General features: G+C 37.9%; 8 protein-coding genes across 8 annotated transcripts; 2 read left to right on the forward strand and 6 right to left on the reverse strand.

Moving 5' to 3' along the window:
• Window positions 1–211: 211 nt before the first annotated feature.
• On the reverse strand, window positions 212–4,783 carry TAF2 (transcription initiation factor TFIID subunit TAF2; the record flags this gene model as incomplete). The annotated part of the gene is made up of 1 exon (XM_003684509.1): window positions 212–4,783. The coding sequence occupies one exon, from the start codon at window positions 4,781–4,783 to the stop codon at window positions 212–214; it is 4,572 nt and encodes a 1,523-aa protein (XP_003684557.1).
• Window positions 4,784–5,264: 481 nt separating this feature from the next.
• GOR1 (glyoxylate reductase) lies at window positions 5,265–6,302 on the forward strand (the record flags this gene model as incomplete). Its single annotated transcript, XM_003684510.1, has 1 exon — window positions 5,265–6,302. One exon carries the CDS (start codon window positions 5,265–5,267, stop codon window positions 6,300–6,302), a length of 1,038 nt encoding a protein of 345 aa, XP_003684558.1.
• A 210-nt stretch (window positions 6,303–6,512) lies between these two features.
• Window positions 6,513–6,932, reverse strand: TPHA0B04560 (uncharacterized protein; the record flags this gene model as incomplete). The annotated part of the gene is made up of 1 exon (XM_003684511.1): window positions 6,513–6,932. One exon carries the CDS (start codon window positions 6,930–6,932, stop codon window positions 6,513–6,515), a length of 420 nt encoding a protein of 139 aa, XP_003684559.1.
• Window positions 6,933–7,373: 441 nt separating this feature from the next.
• Window positions 7,374–9,089, reverse strand: BOR1 (Bor1p; the record flags this gene model as incomplete). The annotated part of the gene is made up of 1 exon (XM_003684512.1): window positions 7,374–9,089. The coding sequence occupies one exon, from the start codon at window positions 9,087–9,089 to the stop codon at window positions 7,374–7,376; it is 1,716 nt and encodes a 571-aa protein (XP_003684560.1).
• Window positions 9,090–9,381: 292 nt separating this feature from the next.
• Window positions 9,382–10,461, reverse strand: PER1 (Per1p; the record flags this gene model as incomplete). The annotated part of the gene is made up of 1 exon (XM_003684513.1): window positions 9,382–10,461. The coding sequence occupies one exon, from the start codon at window positions 10,459–10,461 to the stop codon at window positions 9,382–9,384; it is 1,080 nt and encodes a 359-aa protein (XP_003684561.1).
• Window positions 10,462–10,816: 355 nt separating this feature from the next.
• SPC25 (kinetochore-associated Ndc80 complex subunit SPC25) lies at window positions 10,817–11,506 on the reverse strand (the record flags this gene model as incomplete). Its single annotated transcript, XM_003684514.1, has 1 exon — window positions 10,817–11,506. The coding sequence occupies one exon, from the start codon at window positions 11,504–11,506 to the stop codon at window positions 10,817–10,819; it is 690 nt and encodes a 229-aa protein (XP_003684562.1).
• Window positions 11,507–11,888: 382 nt separating this feature from the next.
• On the forward strand, window positions 11,889–13,259 carry ISC1 (inositol phosphosphingolipid phospholipase; the record flags this gene model as incomplete). The annotated part of the gene is made up of 1 exon (XM_003684515.1): window positions 11,889–13,259. One exon carries the CDS (start codon window positions 11,889–11,891, stop codon window positions 13,257–13,259), a length of 1,371 nt encoding a protein of 456 aa, XP_003684563.1.
• Window positions 13,260–13,383: 124 nt separating this feature from the next.
• Window positions 13,384–14,898, reverse strand: MET2 (homoserine O-acetyltransferase; the record flags this gene model as incomplete). The annotated part of the gene is made up of 1 exon (XM_003684516.1): window positions 13,384–14,898. One exon carries the CDS (start codon window positions 14,896–14,898, stop codon window positions 13,384–13,386), a length of 1,515 nt encoding a protein of 504 aa, XP_003684564.1.
• Between the last annotated feature and the right edge of the window lie 295 nt (window positions 14,899–15,193).

Consider the following 15,193-nt stretch of genomic DNA (forward strand, 5'->3'; position numbering starts at 1 on the left):
GTGTCAATTAAATAACGATGATTAAAGCTTTGATTATAAAAAAAGTTGGACACAAAAATATAAAATCTGAATAGTTTCGTGAATGGTGATATGCCATGTTTGCAGTGCATTAGATAAAGGGTATATAAAGGTGCCTATATTGATTTATAATGATTTAACAGACGGTGCTATCTGAAACATTGTGAGATGGTTCTGCGTGTCAGTTGTTTGGTTACGACTGAGACCCCTCTGAAGAAACCTCTGAAATAGAGGCAATATTTGGGGTCAATTCCGCTTCGTTCTGTTGATGTTGTTCAGTTGATTCAGTTTGTTCTTGTTTGATGCTTGTCTCAGTCGTCTGTATCTCTTGCGGTGGCTGTACATCCAATTGTGTCTCCTGTGGAGACGCCTTCTTTGGAAGAATAATTTTGACAGATAGAGACCTGGAGTTTGCCTTCATGATCCTGACATGTTTAGTGAATGGAACAGATGAAATATCTACTCTTTTAGATTCACCAGTAAATATCTTAACAAATCTGATAGGCAGTGTACCGACCCTGTTGGTTGTTCCTTTCTTAACTTTAGCCTTTGGTTTTGACACTGGTTTCTGTTTGATTTTCAATTTAGGTAAAGGTTTTTGCTTTTTATCGTCGGTAGGTTTCTTTATTTTAGTTCCTTTGGTTAAATTGATTTTCAATTTAGTAGGCTTCATGTTTATTGTCACTGTTGGCTTAGTAATTGTCGTATTTTTTGGTGCTATTACCAACTTCAATGAACCTTCTCTCTTGATGACAATCTTACTGTTACTTATCTTCTCTGCAATTAACTTTTTCATTGGAGGTTTAGGTAATGGGATTTCGAACCTATCAACTAATTGATATAATATTCTTGAAATGTCAAATAGTCTCTTTCGTTGATATAAACTCAAAGTTGGAACATGTAATGTTTTCCAAAGAATCTGTTTTAGAGGAGAATAATTTTCGAAAAGTTTTCTTAAGATTGATAACACACCACCCACGTGAGATCTCAACTTCAGCTCTCTTCTTTGTTGAATTTCTTGCCCAAAATCTTCTTGGATAATTGGGTGGTCATCATCGTCTTCCCCAAACACTTCATCAATATTAACTTCCTCATCATATTCGTTGTATTCAGGCACTAATTGTTTAGTAAGGTAATTCAAATCATCATTTAAAGTATCCATCAATTTATGTTCTGCAATATAATCAACTGCTTCAATAAAAACATCGACAAGTTTATCTTTAATATAAACATTTGGTGTAAATAATAATGTTTCGAAAAAATATTGCAAAGCTTCCCTACTTTTTAAACCACCTTCGATTAACATTATCTTGAAGCATTCCAAAACAATGTTATCTTGGCCTTCCCGGAATCTCACACAATTTTCTTTCACATTGAATACGACAGGACTTAATGTATACATCAGTATTTCTTGCAAGTCTTCGAATTCATATAACCCATATCTATGCAATGTCAATTTGGATTCCAAAATGGTTTTTGTCAATAAGAGTTGATAAGAAGGCGTCCATTTATCCAAATTCTCGTATCTTTGTAATTGCTCTAAAACTTTAGAAATAAAAGAGCGATCATTAGCTGACTTTGTAGCACATTCAACCAACGCTTGTATTAAATAACAAATGAAATAAATATCGTTGTAATTATTTCCAGAATTCTCGTTATATGTTAGAATATCTAATAAGAAATTTTTGACAAATTCTGGACTTTCATCTGTCTCACTGACAACTTCACTTAGATATACTGGGATAGCTTTCTGAAGATAATATTTTCTAATATCACTGAAATCATTGTTTAGTGGAATATTTGACTCACTGTAACAGAATAATTCTTGATAAATTTTGATTAAATGTCTTGGACCACCTGGGAAAACCCTATTTGGTAGATCACGAACAATATATTTAGTCAAAGCCCTACATGCTTCCAGACGGACACCATAGAAATACCGGGAATCCATCACTGTCCTCGTCAAGATGGAAGAATATAATAACGATGTTACCTGTGATTGTTCTATTGTATCATCATAATAACGTATGCTTTGAATTTGTGCTTCTATATCAGCATCTTGTTGCAATTGTGCAGCAAACATATAATCCGATTGGTTTATATGAAGCTCACATATCCATTCGAGATCTGAATCAATTCTGATCCATTGAAATGCTTCATTTTGTCTTTGGATTTCTAAAACTTCTGATGACAATGACGGATCAGCTAAGTTCCAACTTTCACAGTCTGACTGAGTGGATAAAACTGTACCAAATTTTTGAATATTGACATTGGGGAATTTTACTACTTGGGATGGTTGTTCATTTAGTTCCGTTTTACCATCTTTGTCTAACTTTAGGGAGGATTGTTTTTTGGTTCTTGATCTTCTATATTTTGTGTTGTATTGAATATCTAATTTTGTGAAAACATCTTTAATTTCAACAATATGTTCATAAGGTGTTCCATCAGGTTCATGAATTCTAATGGTCATAGAACCTGTAAAATGAGGTATAGTTTCTCTTGTAGAGTCTTGAATATAATTTAATGCCCTAGATGAAAATCCCTCTTTAACTCCATTTTTACTTCCACTTACTTTTTGCTCTTGCACTTGTCTAATACCCATTTCTATGACCATTCTTTTCTTATTAAATCTCTGAGTAACACGAAATATTGGTACACCAGAACTATATACCCATTGCTGAAAGAATTTTCCTAATTTGCTTTTGTTAACACGTTCACAAACGTGTTGAAAATGTGCTGCCGATAGAGAATTATTTGGTAAATCTCCAGACATTGCTTGCAAAAATATTTTTGGCAATATACGTGACAAACCAAATGAACGTTCTGTCTTTATCATTCGACGGTCCAATATATAAAGAACTAAAGGAGCCTTAAGTTTGATAAAATCAAGATCCTTACTCGTAAATGAAACTGGTCTTGAAGCACCATCAAATGTGGAACCAATTGGTGGTTTTTCCCAATCTAAGGCAATTACTGTTTCTTTGCATTTACTCAAACGATATTGAAATTCATTACTACCGTACAATTCTTCCCAGAGTTTGAAGACCATGTAGCCTGCCATACCTAGACTACACCAGATATCATTAATATGTAAGGGAGTAATATTGACACTTGACCATTGCATTGCCAATGACCAAAGTAAATGATCTGTAGTAGGATGGATTTGGTCTAAAATAGTTGGAGGATATAGTATCCTTGTGTTACAAATGGTCATACTAGCAAAATTCATTGTTTCATCGATAGAACTGGGAAGGTATATAAGGGAATATGAGGTAAATGGAAATGAACCAAATTCCTTTGAATAAAAATCCATTGCCTTCTGTACTACCATGTTTGAATTTAAAATAGTTTCATAATCTATATCTGGTGTCGGTAAAGTATAAATTTGTATTGGAATAATATCCGCTTCTATTTCTGGTACTTCTGCGTCATTATTGTTCTGTTTACTGGTTTTTCTTGTTTCATCATGATCATCTTGATCTTCGTCATAATTCTCATCTCTTGTAGAGAATCTTGGTAATTCCCAAATATCAAATGCACCTACAGCCCATCCAATATGATGAGGAGCAACTGGGTTAAACAGTTGGAAAGTGAATAATTTTTTAGAGAGGTCGGTCGGATGAGAGACTTCTTTGGCAGTCGTAAACTCTGAACAACAGACTTTTATATCTCTATTTATTAGGTTACCTGTGTCATTTTCAATATCATGTTCCTCTTCCTCTTCTTCCTCTTCCTCCTCCTCCTCTTCTTCTTCTTCTTCTTCTGCCCCACCTCTTAGATGGCTCTCTTTATTTTCGCCAATGGGTCCATTAAAGTCAGTTTTTACATTGGATGATTCATTTTGTTCTATTTCGTCAACATCCATCTTATTAGATTTAGTATTGTTATCTAGTGTATCGGTATTATTACCGTTTATATGTGTGTTGCCGGAGGAGACAATTTTAATCTTTGGTAATGATTTCTCTGTAGTAGCTGGTTCGTTTTGACCTATTATTTTAGAAACGCCTATATCTTTAACTTTTCTTGGTACACTAATCTCTATTTCCCATGTTGATTTTTCATCTAGAGAATTTACACATGGCATCCAATATGAAGCAGTTGAACATATTTCCGAATTAGCAGTGTAAGCGTTCCATAAATATGGTTCCTGTTCCGAAGGTGTGTCGAACCGTACACCTGTTGTTGGGTTCATCAATTCGTATTCCACTTTAATCGATAACGGGGTAAACACAGTCTCTTCTGCTGCTGGAGTCACTCGTACAGACGGAGTGATTGGTGTATAATTTGTCAGGAAATTTGCGTCTTGTAGTGTAATTTTGATCGATGGTGGAACTTTAATTATTAATTGCGACTTGGTCTGCTCTTCGGAACGTTCATTTAAGTCTGCAAATTTGCCTCTCAAGAACTGAGATTGCTCTATCGTGTTATATTCAAGCAATGCATCAAAAGATTTGTTCTTATACTTCTCCTCGGCATCCCGGATGGGATCATCGTGGATATAGCTGTCAGACCTCCTGTTTTCGATCAGAACATTTGTAACGTTCATATTTTTACAATCCAGTGTGATATACTCTAAATTTTGTATCAATGGAATCAGTATGATGTCAGCGACACCTTTTATGCAATGTCTCTTCAAATCTATATCTAGCGCCACTCTCTGGTGCGCAATCTTGAATGTTCTGAAACTCATCTGAGACTCCAACGTATTTAGCAATTGAGGAGTAAACGGTGCCTTTGGAGTCGCATCCTTCGAATAAGAAGACATGTTTGGTAGCGAACGATTCTTTTTTACTTTGTTCGATATGAACTCGTCCAATCAATTAAAACAAGTATTCAAAGGGAACGCAGAAATTAAATAACAACCCAATATAAAAACCTGCTCTACCAATAATTGCACAACACCTCAGCTTGTGCACACCTCCTGTATAACAATTTCACAACTCTAGATTCCTGGTAATTCCTAATACTTCTTTTATAAAACTTATATTTATTCAATTCCATCGACTGCAAATGAGATTTTTCAATGTTAACTTTTCCAAAAGTGTCACGTGCACGCATTTTCTACACAACAATGAGATAAGATCACCTATATAACCTTCCATTAATCATCCTTTAATAAGGACCATCTAGATAAATGTTAACTTATTTAAAGGTTATCACAGTCACAACGAGATCTATAGAGGTGCTACTGGTGTGGTTCTTTTTGGTTGCTAATCGTATCAGAAAAAATATTTTTGACTGTGAAGATGGGAAAACCTGTGGTGCTGAGATTAGGTTGCATTAGATTTGGACAACAGAAATGGGAAGAGTTCAGTAAGACAGTGGATTTGATTGTGTTGGACGACTCGATGACAAGGGCAGAGTTTTTGAAGTTGCTTCAGGATCCGCATAGCAAGTTGGAAAACGTCCAGATTATCACTAGGACATTTTTGAGTGTGAATCAGACCGGAAGGTTTGATAAGGAGATTGCGGAGGCCCTGCCGGCCTCTGTGAAGGCAATTGTGCACACCGGTGCAGGCTATGACCAAGTAGATGTTGAGCATTTCAATAAAAGAGGCATCCAGGTGGCTAACGTTCCAGATATAGTTACCAGTGCAACTGCCGATAACCATGTTTTCTTGCTTCTGGGGGCCCTTAGAAATTTCTCGAGTGGTCACAGGGAATTAATCAATGGTAATTGGGAGAAGAAAGGCGCTGGTTGTTCTGTGACTTTTGGTCACGACCCAGTGGGTAAAACGGTTGGTGTCCTAGGGATGGGTGGTATAGGCCGTGCAGTGGTCAGTAGATTGCAACCATTTGGTTTTGAAAAATTCATATATCATAACAGAAACAGGCTGTCTCCGGAGTTGGAAGCAGGCTGCCAATATGTTTCCTTTGACGAGCTACTGAAGCAAGCAGATATTATCTCCATTAATGTCCCGTTGAGCAAAGCTACGAGACACATAATTGACGAGACTGCCATCTCCAAGATGAAAGATGGAGTGGTCATTGTCAACACCTCCAGGGGAGCTGTCATCGACGAGCAAGCTTTGATTAGAGGCTTGCAAAGTGGTAAAATTAGAACAGCAGGCTTGGACGTCTTTGAATTTGAGCCTAAAGTACCACAAGAACTAATTGATATGCCTCAAGTACTTTCTTTACCACACATGGGTACCTACTGTGTCGAGACGTGGCAAAAAATGGAGGAGTTTGTTGTTGAAAATGCAATCAATATGATTGAAGAGGGGAAAGTTATTAGTCTTGTCCCTGAACAAAAAAATGAAGCATGGATCAAAGAACTATGAGCCACTTCAACGGTGTAGTTTCCCCCCCATTCACTTCAAAGTAAACGCAAGATGATTTTTTACGTTGTAAATAGTTCATACAAATTATACAGAATTATATCCTATTACGGTTTATTTTATTATTATTTCTCTATATAGTATTGTAAGTGTAGACGCTCCTATTTTCCTAGAGCATGCATAATGCCCACACTTCCCACCATTATATGCGCATCAATCCTTGACATGCTGGTACTCTAGATCACCATCGTGCAACAGCTCATTTTTATTCTTAATCGACTTGTACTTCCAAATGGCTTGCTGTTTGCGTTTCCCAAACAGTAATTGTTTCAAATTTTGTGTATTCCCTCTCAGAAAGTTCATGTATACCCATGCAAACAACAGACCTGTGAATAGAGTCAAATAGAAAGTGAAGTGTGTGTAGACATGAATTCGAACAAGCATCCAGAACGATTTCTCATAGATTTCATCTCTTAGCCCAAAGTTATAATTCAAGAACCCCAGTCCGTATCTAGCAGAGCTCTTTAGACCATTTTGGTAAAACGTATCCGGGTCCAGCACCACAGTTAAATCCCCTGTATCGTAATAAGCATGCTCACGTAGCAATATTGGATCATAAGGAGGAGGAACCATTGTTTCAATTCTCAACTATGTGTTTGTTTTCCAAGTCGTAACGATAACTCGAACCTTCTTGCAACCTCAATTCCGGTGTTAACAACTTATAACCAACTTAAAAAAAGGACATGGTTCAACTGACACACGAGTTCCTCTCATATCAATCATCCAATGACTCCATATACACAACCAATCTCAGTCTATTGTCCAATTGCAACATGAACTGTTGTCAAGTGATTAACTTGTTGATTTGAACTTCAACGTATTTCTAATTTTTAATGCGGTAATGAGCGATGGATGCGTTGGCGACGATAAAGTGACACAGTGATAGACGATGAGCAACCGACAAGAAGAAGGAGATTGAGGTATGGTAATGATGTGCTATTTTGGTATATAATTACATAGAAGATTAAGTGACGGTCAGTGTAGAGATGAATATTATTTATATTGTGAGAAACGTTACTCGTCGGATTGCGATCCTTTCCGTTTCCCTTTCCATTCTAACGGTTTCAGCATGTTTTCGAGTTTCAAGTTCTTTATGATGAAGTCCTCAGCGACAGCCCCATCCAGTGTGGCTAGGTCCTCCTCGGGGATCACTTTGGGGAAGATGAAGCAGCCTGCCACGGTGGCCAGCAACACTAACGGGAACCCGATTGCTGCAATCGTGTTGGTGATAGCAAATTCTCCTGTAAAGCCCGCAAGAGCGAAACATAGGTATATTATTATCGATTTCTTGGAGACGTTGATCATTGGGGAGTTGTGGTCTTTTAACCTTTCTTCTGTGAAGAGCCATGAAATCTTGTCGATGATTGCATTGCTTAGGAGACCTTGAATCCCCATCATGAAAAATAAGCCAGATAGCACTGCTTGTGGAATTTGACCTAGACAGACCAGGAATGGTCGAGCCATTGTCGCTAGAATCATGAGTCCCTGAACCGTGTTGGTGACACGTTGCTCGACACATCTAACAACCTCCATGTTCTTGTCCATCACCAATAAACTCTCAGAATGCAGCGGAGCTTGAGGAATTAGTCCATTTGGAGCTGGAATCCCAAGGACACCACTTATACCGGTTGTTATTCCCAATAGGAAAAAATCGTAATGAAAAGCAGACGGTTTCACTTGCTTGTATTCACTTCTTTGTGCCATAAGTGACGAAACATTGTGATCAAAGTAAAATAATAACGTTAAGATGATCCCAAATGGCAAAGCAAGAAACACGTCCTTGACAGGAATCCACTCGTATGCTAACCAAGTTGAACGATCTCTTCCAATATCAGATGTTGGACGGAATGATTTCGTGATGGGCAAGCTCTGGAAATCGATATCATTTAGAGCCCCGCCGAAATGAATGAATCCAGACCAGAATAATACTGACAAAAATGTTGAGTAATCAGATATTACAGTTCTTAGTGTTGGGGTCAATAGCTTCGTCTTAGTAAACGATTTAAAGCCTGTGCCAAAAATTGTCATGCACAATGCAACTGTAATACTTGAAAATCCTGCTGAAATGTCAGGTGTGCCATGTTTATTAGTAAACTGCCTTGTTAATATCTGAATACCTTTCTGGATATAAACCACATTGATGAACAGACCAAAAATATCACATGGAAATGTTGTGACATACTGTAATAAGCTCACTAAGTTCGTTATAGCACTTATGAAATGCAGAATCATACTCCAAATACATATCCAGAACATGAACCCAAAAAAGTTTATATCCTGTGATTTTATGATCTCATACACTGTGTAATTAAAAATCGAAATAGGTCCAGTGACACCAACAATGCATAACGGTTGGCCAGACAGGATCCCAAAGACGATACCAGCCATAGCACTGGATAGCAACACTTCGTTAACCCCATATGAATTATCAGTTCTATCGAACATATCTTGTGCAAATGCAATAGCTGGCAATAAATTATTAAAATATGTCTCCAATGTGGATGGAATAACACGGTAGTCCCATCCGTCTTTCCAATCATCCCAATAGTAAGGCAGCCTATCGTATATATCCATCATTATTCCTTTTCCAAGAGTTGGAAACCTCCTCTTACGTCTCTTCACCTCGATCGACTCATCATCTGGTACATCTTGAATATGTGATGAGACGTTATTCTTGTCTTCATCTTCACTTGAAAAGAAGCTATTTCTAGTGGATCTAAACTCTAACATTATTTAACATAAGTATACTGCTCACTGTAGTCGGACGATACTAGTTAATACTAATCAATACATTGAACCACTGTTGCCACAGCTACTGTTTCCCGTCTCATTTATATATATTCTTAATATGTTGAAGATAACAACTCTTTTCAATAAATAAAGATTTACAAGAATTGCTGATATTGGAATGAAAAGAGGTTTAAAGTGGGTTAAGGAACAGGAGATGTGTAATTGTAGAAGGGGAAGGTGATGTTTTGAATACTTATTAATTAGAAATCTATGTAGTTATTTACTGCGGATATCATTCTCTGTTGTTTTTTGTTGTTATATATTTGAAGTCATCGATGAAGAAGCCATACATGATCCAAGAAGGCCAGATGGTACTTAAATGCCATATTGCATGTGCATCTATTTGAAATGTGTAACTAAAGAAGTCAAACAACTCTAGGGACATGGCTAGCGCTGTTGAGATCACCAGGATCGAAGGCACCACGCATAGTCTGTAGACTTGGCCCTCCTTTGAAGAGTTATATAGTCGGTCATCTAGTTTCTTTCTGTTGACCTTTAGAGATTGATAATTTTGGAACGCTAGAACTAGTAGCAAGACGTATTGAGTCAAGCCAAGAGCAATATTGAATCTCATGTTGTATGTGTACGACCACGACAAGTAAAGTCTCAGGACGTGGCAACCAAAGATTGTAACAATTAGCCAAAAAAATCCTCTTAAGTACTGGGGTTTTCTATCAAGACGTGCTATTCTTGCAAAGATTGCATGGAAACCCATCAATACAGTCATACCTGCAAAGAAATAATCAAGGTTCTCAGTTACAGGTAGATCCCTCCAATGGAAAATAGTCGACGCTGTCCAAGCAAACATACCTGAAATGGCAACATACGAGTAGTTCTTTAAGTGCACGACCACATTGTTCTTTGAATTCATGCCGTTCTGGCTGGAGTACCTTCTGATTGCCTTGCGTAACTTAATAAAACCAAACAAGTGTGGGAAGAAGTTACCAATACTGAAGATTGTTGAGAAAAATTCCTGCATAGTTAAGAATCTTCTAAAAGGCCATTTCCCATGGAATTGAAATATTTCCTCTCCATCAGATATTCTCAGTCTAGTGATCAGTTGTTGACATCTGTAATCACAATCTGAATCACAGTCCCAGAAGAAGAACTTCTTCAACACGGGTGGCACTTCATCGTAAACAATCATCTTAAATTTATTGTTATCAGATACAAAATCCATATCAAACCCATGGCAATTGTTCTTGTTCGTGCAAGCTTTCAAACATTGATCAAACTCTTCCAGATTATCACCTGGTGACCCACTAGCAAAGGCTGTTAACAATAAACAGCATATTATAGATCTCTTCAGCATGGTGAAATTTCTACACTAGCTCGAACGCAATGGCCAGAAATTCAGTCAGATAGTAACGCTGATATCTCATACGGTCTACTTGAGTTGGCCCATGCACCGGTAGGCTCTGTCTGACGACATTATTTATTTATAATGAATGATTAGTTGTTAACATCATTGAAGAAAGAGGTTCTTGAGATGACAAGTCGCCTCACAGCTCTCTGAGCAGCGACTCCGGGTAAAACGAGCCCTTGGCCAATGTGAGTGGCCTGCTACAGGTTATCGATATTGTTACAACTACATGACTACATCCTTATTTGAATAGCTATGTTGAGTTTATGTACTATGAGGCCTTATCGCTGCTTCTTTGAGCGGCTTATTGTGTGAGGGACTGCTGCAATTGCTCTCTTGTAGACAGCAGGAATTGGGCAATGTTGTTTGTCTTGTTGAGGTCTCCCAATATGGATGCTAAGGAGTTGGCATCGATTGCAGGCACAGAATTCAAAATCTGATATTCTTGTTTGGAGACATCCAGCACGACGTATGCCGGTACCTTCGATTGGGTCTCGGTCAGCTTATGGAAATTAAACCGCAAGGTGCCGGCCTCTGAAGTGTCTATCGTTAGCCCCAGCAGCTTCTCATACAAGCTCACCTCTGGGTTGTCTTGGTGGTTCTGCTTCAGGTAGAATTCTTTTAGTCTCTTGATTTTGTCCATTTTATCTTGCAACAACGCATCGACGTCGTCGGTTTCTTTCAACAGAACTTCTCGGTTCTTCAACAACTGCGTACTCTTCAATTGCAGCAGCAAAAGATCGGTCTTCCTAGTGTCGTTTGCTGCCTCTAGCACCTCGATCTGCGACGTCATCTCCTCGATCTGTGTCTGTGTGAGCTGTATCGATGCCGCTAGTTCTTGCGATCTAGCATTCAAAGCATCGATACTAGCCCTATAGTCTTCCGTCAGGTCCTTCGCCATGCTCACCTTCTCGTCGAGGTACATGTCCAACGTGTCCGTAAAATTGTTCATCCTCTCCTTTAATAGCTCGAAATCATTCATAGTTGATGACATGCTTTACGCTTCGTGTAAGATCCTGTCTCCCTGTTAGTTCACGTATCCCTGACAACTACTCCTGTATCCAAGAAATAAAACACACAAATTAAACAAGCCGTTCTCAATAGCTACACAACTGATCCATAACTTGTCAATAACCTCTCCTTTCTACCGAGTTGCAACCTTTTTTATGTTAGAGTCGAGTGATAGGTGTTGTTTACACTTGCAATTTTGATCTCTTCGCTAACGCACTTCTATCAAAAGCATTTGAAGATACAAGACAATATATGAGATCTGAAGGTGAATATAAAACAGTTATGGTTTGAAAAGAACAGTATTTACAGTCTCTTGTGGGGGTGTTGTTAGAATTTCTTCAGAATTATAATACAGTAAGTTTATTATGTCTAAGAAATCCAATCCTAGAGTCTCGTTCCTTACCTTCAATACCTGGGGTTTAAAATGGGTGTCTAAATTTAGAGAAGAGAGATTGCGTGCTATTGCCGACGCTATTTGTGGGCATCCTGGGTATGTTGAGAGCTTACAAGGTGCTGCCACTGTGTTTGGAGACGGTTCTCTATCAAATGAATACGATATCATCGCCTTGCAAGAAATTTGGTGTAAGAGTGATTGGGATTATATCGTGGAGAAATGTGGTCATTTGTATCCTTACAACAGAATATTTTACTCTGGTATCCTGACAGGACCAGGGTTAGCGATATTATCTAAGATTCCAATTGAGTCTACTTTCTTATATCGTTTCCCTATTAATGGGAGACCAAGTGCTTTCTTGCGTGGGGATTGGTACGTTGGGAAATCTATTGCCATCACGTTATTGAAGCCAGTCGTTGAAGGCTCGACACCTTTAGCTATCATGAATAGCCATATGCATGCCCCATACTCACTGACTGGGGATGCTAATTACCATTGCCATAGAGCTTGCCAAGCATGGGATTTTAGTAAATTGGCTAACTTATATAAGAAAGCCGGTTATGCTGTTGTAATTGTGGGTGATTTAAATTCAAGACCAGGATCTTTACAACACAGATTTTTAACGGAGGAAACCAATTTAATAGACTCTTGGGAACAATTGAAGGGCAAACAGGATATCACAGAAATTGCAAGTTTGCCTCCTCTGGAACAGTTGAAAGAAGGTTGTTGTACTTGTGATTCTACTTTAAATACATGGAGACCGAAATGCAAGCCAACTGATGCATGTCGTTTGGACTATGCATTGATCGATGGTGAAAAACTACGTACAATCGATGCTGGTGTCAGATTCACAGAAAGATTGCCCAACATAGGTAGTTACTCAGATCATTTTGCGTATTCATGTACACTGGAAATAGCTTTCCAAGATTCTTCGATCGTTGGATCGAGTGAAGAGACTTTAGACAACTATACCAATACGGAAATGAGTACATTAAAGCATAGGATTGCAAATTACAATGAGTTAGTCGATGTCATCGATACATACATGAACACGGCAAGGAATCAAAAATTCTATAGAGGATTACATTTTGTTTTATCAATAGTTGCCCTAGTGTTTCTTCTTGTTAAATCATTTGACAAGAATAGTTTAATTAGGAGCAACTCATCATGGTTAACATTCATATGGATACTGCTGGTTATTGCAATTTCCGCAACTGGTACAATTGATGGTTTAATCTCATTTTTATTTGGAAGAAAAGAAATAAGAGCACTCACTGAGGTTAAATATGAAGTTCTTGATGCTAAGTGCTCCTTAAGTAAAGCAACTAAGAAGCAATTATAAGAAATGGCAATACTTATTCTTATTTTAAATTTATTGTATATAATGTAGAGATAGAGAAATTAAAAAATTAATATATTTGGTTGCATTTGATACGCAGAGTGTACGTTATTTATAAATATGTATTCTACCAATTAGTAACTTCTTCAGCTTCACCAAAAACTGAATTATTAATTCCATCGCCAGCGATATCTTCAGCCCATTGAACTGGAGCTCTATCCATAAAGCTTTTAGCATTTACTTTCAAAAAATCTACTATGTAATTATTAATCAACTCGAATTCTAATAAAAATGCGTCATGACCTTCCATTGATTTGATTTCTTTTAAAGTTGAATTTGGGATGTATTCAGATAAAAATTCTTGTTCTGGGAAAGTAAATAAACCATCACTTCGAATACCGATTATTAATGTTGGTTGAGAGATAGAATTCAGAACACGTGTGATGTCTTCGTCATATTCAAATCTGTCACGAGCCAAGTCGTGAGTATCTAATTTTCTTGTGATTGCAATGTAACAGTTTGCATCGAATCTATTGATGAATTTGGCACCTTGATAACGCAAATAACTTTGTGCTGAGAAGTATGTTTGGGCTGGTTTCACTAGTTTACCTTCCACTGTTGCTGCAGCTGAGCCTGCTGATGTCATAGAAGATAAAGAGCTGATGGAGCCTCTTGGTGTGTTTGGTGATACAATACTTGAATTTTTATCATTATTGTCATTATTTAAATTTTTATTCCCGTCGTTATGGATATGCAAAGAGTGTTCGTTGATTGAAGGGCAAGAACTTTGACCCAGTTGACTTGCTACAGCTTGTGCATTTTTCGATTTTTGTTGTTGTAGGAGTGATGGAGATCTTCTTGAGAATTTAGTTTCAAAACTGTTTCTTGAACGATAAGTCAGTAATGCCGACATTCTTGCAGCAGAGAGTCCAGAAACAGGAGGATTTTCTGGGGTATAGTAACCATTTGCATATTTTGGATCCGAGTAAATTGCTTGTCTTTGTGCTTCCGACCAAGAGATGCACCATGCAGAATGTCTTGCTGAGGTAGCTAATGCAACTAAATTATTAACGTATTGTTTATCATAAAGAGTAGCCCATTCAAGAGCTAGCATACCACCCATTGAACCACCGATGACTGAAGCCAACGATTTAACCCCTAACGAGTCTAATACTAATCTGTGAGCCCTAACATCATCACGAATCGTGCACAATGGGAACTCTGGACCGTAAGGTCTGCCAGTGTCCTCGTTTACTGAGAGAGGTGAAAATGAACCGTATGGAGACCCCATTGAATTCAAACACACGATGAAGAATCTTGAAGGGTCAAAAGCTTTGTCTTTACCCAGCAGAGGAGCCCACCAATCTGAAACATCTGAAGAACCAGTAAGAGCATGGCAAATGACAATACAATTATCACCGGTTTCGTTCAGTTTCCCCCATGTCTTATAAGCTATCGGGAAGTTTCTGATAGTTGCACCTGACTCCAGAGTTAGTTCTGGGACCTCGACGATTCTTTGATTATTAACTAAATTTAACAATGGATTGAATCTTTTCTGTTCCAACATATCCAACTCCCTGAGAGTCTTGCTCTTTGCAGTGAGGTTGTTATCAATATGATGACTACCACTTAGAGTTGTCATCTTTGTCGAAAATAAAAGTCTGTTTTTGGGCAGAAAAGTTGAGTTATTTAGTAAGCACCGTTTCCAAATAGTTAATACACTGTTGAAGCGTGCATTCATTCCTTTCGACGAACTGGAGATAACAACAAAACGAAATATATAAAGGATGCTGAGATCGGCTGTTTACGCTTATATATATAGGTATATATGTGTATGCATGTATGCATGGAGAGAAGGAGATGGCGATGTATGTTGACCGTTAATGGAAGGGCTTGACAAGAACAACCAGCGATACCCACAGTGTGGTGGGCGAAAT

This window comes from Tetrapisispora phaffii, chromosome 2 (assembly GCF_000236905.1).
Source record: "Tetrapisispora phaffii CBS 4417 chromosome 2, complete genome".
Taxonomy (NCBI): Eukaryota; Fungi; Ascomycota; class Saccharomycetes; order Saccharomycetales; family Saccharomycetaceae; genus Tetrapisispora; species Tetrapisispora phaffii.